Source organism: Lepisosteus platostomus, chromosome 15 (assembly GCF_059453375.1).
Source record: "Lepisosteus platostomus isolate fLepPlt1 chromosome 15, fLepPlt1.hap1, whole genome shotgun sequence".
Classification (NCBI taxonomy): Eukaryota; Metazoa; Chordata; class Actinopteri; order Semionotiformes; family Lepisosteidae; genus Lepisosteus; species Lepisosteus platostomus.
This window is the reverse complement of record NC_142625.1, coordinates 20,241,455-20,245,339: the sequence shown is the minus strand read 5'-3', so window position 1 is coordinate 20,245,339 and position 3,885 is coordinate 20,241,455. Positions and strand designations below refer to the sequence as shown.

General features: G+C 40.4%; 1 protein-coding gene across 1 annotated transcript; it reads left to right on the top strand.

Annotated features, from left to right (window-relative positions):
• Window positions 1-556: 556 nt before the first annotated feature.
• On the top strand, window positions 557-3,603 carry kcnk15 (potassium channel, subfamily K, member 15). The gene is made up of 2 exons (XM_088608098.1): window positions 557-854; window positions 1,995-3,603. Exons 1-2 carry the CDS (start codon window positions 572-574, stop codon window positions 2,909-2,911), a joined length of 1,200 nt encoding a protein of 399 aa, XP_088464224.1. The 5' UTR covers window positions 557-571; the 3' UTR covers window positions 2,912-3,603.
• Window positions 3,604-3,885: the final 282 nt, after the last annotated feature.

Genomic DNA, 3,885 nt, shown 5'->3' with positions numbered 1-3,885 from the left:
AAAATGAAGATTGGACATACAGTATTAAGTTTTATTTGGCTGTGATATGTTTCAAAGGGCATGGAAACAACCCAGGACGATATACAGCAAATGCAAAATAAAACTTGAGAGGCATATTAATTTTTTCAGCTCTGCTGGATTGCTTAACATGCAGTAAACAGAACCTAGTGACTGGGACAAACACGCGAAAATTAGCAAGAACTTAAGTTAATGCGAAAGCTTACTGATGAAAATTAAATTGCAACAACCATGCGACTTCGATTGATCTACAAATTATTCCCTCTGCTTCCTTCGTTCATCTTCATCTGCACAGCCAACCGCAAGCCGCATAAAAAAATACAGTCCTGATTGCTTTTCGAACTACAAGTCGAGTTCGGAGGTTACAGTCTTGTGCCTGTCGCGACGTTTTTACGATTTTTTAACATAAAATTAATCTTTGAATCCAAGTTTTCCTTTGATTCATTGCCCGTTTCCCCCGTGCACTTTGGTGTGTATTAGCGATGCGGCGAACTGCGCCACCTGTTTCGGTGCAACTCCTCAGTCCCCCTAGTCGACTTTGCAGAGTGTGAAGATGAAGAAGCAGAACGTTCGGACTCTTTCTCTGATTCTCTGCATGTTTTCCTATCTGCTCGTGGGGGCTGCAGTCTTCGATGCTCTCGAGTCGGAATCCGAGAGCTCCAGGAAGAGGATTTTAGAGCAGAAGCGCAACGAGATGAAAAAGAAATACCGGTTCTCGGAGGATGACTACCGAGAGATTGAGAGGGTTGTATTGCAAGCGGAGCCCCATCGAGCCGGGCGACAGTGGAAATTTGCTGGCTCCTTCTACTTTGCAATCACTGTCATCACCACCATAGGCGAGTTAGGTTTCTTACTTTTCTTTGCTAATGTGGTACTTGAGCACGTAATTTGGATATGCACCCAAGTACCAAATATGGTTTTAGCAGCTGTATATTGTGCATGATTAGAAAATCAGTACTGAAAAGTCTTTGATGCTACCTTTGTACAAGTTAACATCTAACTGCAACAATTTGTCAGCCTTCTTTAATCAGTATTTTTCTGTACCTACGTTTCTTATGTACTGAATGTCTTTTGTTGATTTTGTCTAGGTCGTCATCTTTAAAAGGAAAGTTTATAGTGGCCTACGTTTAATTTTTCTTTTAATAACATTTTGCGCTCACCTGTATTAGTAGTTTTTTACTTTAATAACGATTAAGGAGACTCTCACATTTCCTAGAATTCCGAAATAATAATAAGCATTACTACGACAGTACAACTTTGTGTACAGTTGAAAGCATCCATATTTACTGCACCGTTAAATATGAAAACTTTTTAAATCTTAAAACCCAAGTTCTAAACGGTATAATTCAATACAACAAGTACAATTGATTGTTAACATATAACAAAGAACTGAAAAACTAAAAAAAAACATTCTCAATGAGTAATTTTTATAACGTAAAATAAAAATTGTACTGATTATACTTTTCCAGTTACATAGTTTTAGAATTGTACCTTTTTATTCTTATTGTGCAAGTTAATAGCCCTACTGTGAAGTGTGCCATAAATTCTGGTTCACTGTAATACCTGTAATTCTGGTCTTTAATACTTAAAATATACTTCACATTCAAATTCCAACTATTAAACAGAATCATGCTAAAACTGCTTATGGCCAGTTTTGATGCTCTTACTGTAAATGACCTTTTGTGACAGATGTATTTCTCTGGGAGAAAGCATAAGGACTAGTGGCTATCTGTATAACACTAGTTATATTTTCCTTAAATGTTTTGCTTAATCCTCAACTTTGGAGCGCTTCACATACTAGATGAACACAATCCCAGTGGTAAGAAGAAAAGTATTCACATATAACAGAAAGTTATTTTTTAGTATTTGAGAGGTTTCGTGTAGCTGGCCACAAGCCTGCAGTTAGGTCTAGTTTGGTAGTATCAGGATAGGAGCAATTCACCAACCTGAAATTAATTGTGTCTTTTGTTTTATAGGTTATGGCCATGCAGCTCCTGGGACTGATGCTGGCAAAGTGTTCTGCATGTTCTATGCTGTCTTGGGGATTCCTTTGACACTGGTTATGTTCCAGAGCCTGGGTGAAAGAATGAACACTTTTGTCCGCTACTTGCTGAAGAAAATCAAGGAGTGTCTGGGCATGAGGAACACCGACGTTTCTATGGAGAACATGGTTCTGGTGGGCTTCCTCTCCTGCATCGGAACCCTGTGCATTGGAGCAGCTGCATTCTCGCACTTCGAAGGATGGACCTTCTTTCATGCCTACTACTATTGCTTCATCACCCTCACCACCATCGGGTTCGGGGACTTCGTGGCTCTCCAGAAGAAGGAGGACCTCCAGGAAAAGACTCCCTATGTGGCATTCAGTTTTATGTACATCCTGGTGGGGCTGACGGTCATTGGGGCCTTTCTGAATCTGGTGGTCCTGCGCTTTCTCACCATGAACTCAGAGGATGAGCGGAGGGATGCGGAGGAAAGGGCTTCAGTGAAGAGAGAGAGGGACATGATTGCGCTGAGCCTGGGGGACAGTGGCCGGAGTAGGAGTACCCTCTTTTTGCCAATGGAAGAAGGAACGAGCCGTACTAATCTCATCCCCTCTGCCGCGGAGGATCAGGAGAACATGCACAGGCAGCGACCTTCCAAGGCGGGGTCTAGGCTGGGCTCCTTCTGCTCCTGTATATGCTACCGATCCCAGAACTGTGACAGCCCAGCAACTTCGCAGCATGAAAACCTGGGCTGTCACACCAACTCGGTCTACTACAACTCCATCTCTTACAGGATTGATGGCGGCTTGCTTAGCACAAGAGACAACACGGCCCTGTCCTCACCAGGCAGCACTTTCACAAGTCATCCCAGTTTCACAGGATACCTCAGAACACGGAGGAAGTCGATTTAGGTTTAGGAATCATGTGGTAGAAGTATTTGTATAAATTTGATAGTTTTTATACAAAGCATGAGTTGAATCATTGAAATAACATTTGCAAAATCGATGTTGTCTTTCACACAGCCATCCATTTGGTTATGAGTAGCATTTGTTATCTTACTTTTTACCTGCTTTTAAGAATGTGCTCTTTATTATGATTGTTTTGTTGTTGTTGCATAACTATAATAAGCATGTACTGCCTGCCGCGCACAGAATGGAAAAGGCCAGCTGAGCACATACAGTAGGTTAAATAAATGGGTCTAGAAAATCATACAGCGATCAGACATGAATGCAAGGAGTTTGATATAGAGGTGATGCTGGATGCACCAAGTAAGGAAACCAAAGATTGAGTCCAACATAAGTGGGCCACCAGTGTTTAATTTAGTAGCAACAGTAAAAAGTTTCTCTACTTATATTCTGTTTATCTGGATATAAGAAAGTTAGCCACACTATTTTGTTTTTGTATAAGTTATTAGCATTGTTTTCACTCCTTCTTATCTTGAAAACTACACAGGTTAAAATACTAGAAACTCAAATTAACCACATAAGAGATAACCATTGTACCACATTTTATAAAGAATAACACACATACCCACATACAGTAGATTAAAATTAAATTGAAACCCCACTAATGACTAGTGGGGCCTGCCATCAGTGTTAATTAATAATCAGAATGTTCCAAGCAGCTTCCCAAACCTGAAATAACTGAGACAAGACAGTCAAGAGTAAGGCTATGAGAAATGGAGCCGGGGGCTGATAAACACTGAATTGGCAAAAATGAAATTGAGGCATATTACTAAAGCTGAGCAACAGAATGCTGAAGAGTTTGTGCCAGTATGTTTGCTGGCAAGGGGGGACATTATTGAAGGAGAATCATTTTGCTGTACATAAAGCATGCCTTCCATTTCATTTTCTTTTGAAAATATGTATGTAATACCAAACAATAG

Bases quoted from the DNA above. Each gene is read 5' to 3' on its own strand.
- kcnk15 (XM_088608098.1), top strand. From the start codon at position 572: ATGAAGAAGCAGAACGTTCGGACTCTTTCTCTGATTCTCTGCATGTTT. The intron at 855-1,994 runs GCGAGTTAGGTT...TTTGTTTTATAG, and splicing joins CACTGTCATCACCACCATAG to GTTATGGCCATGCAGCTCCT.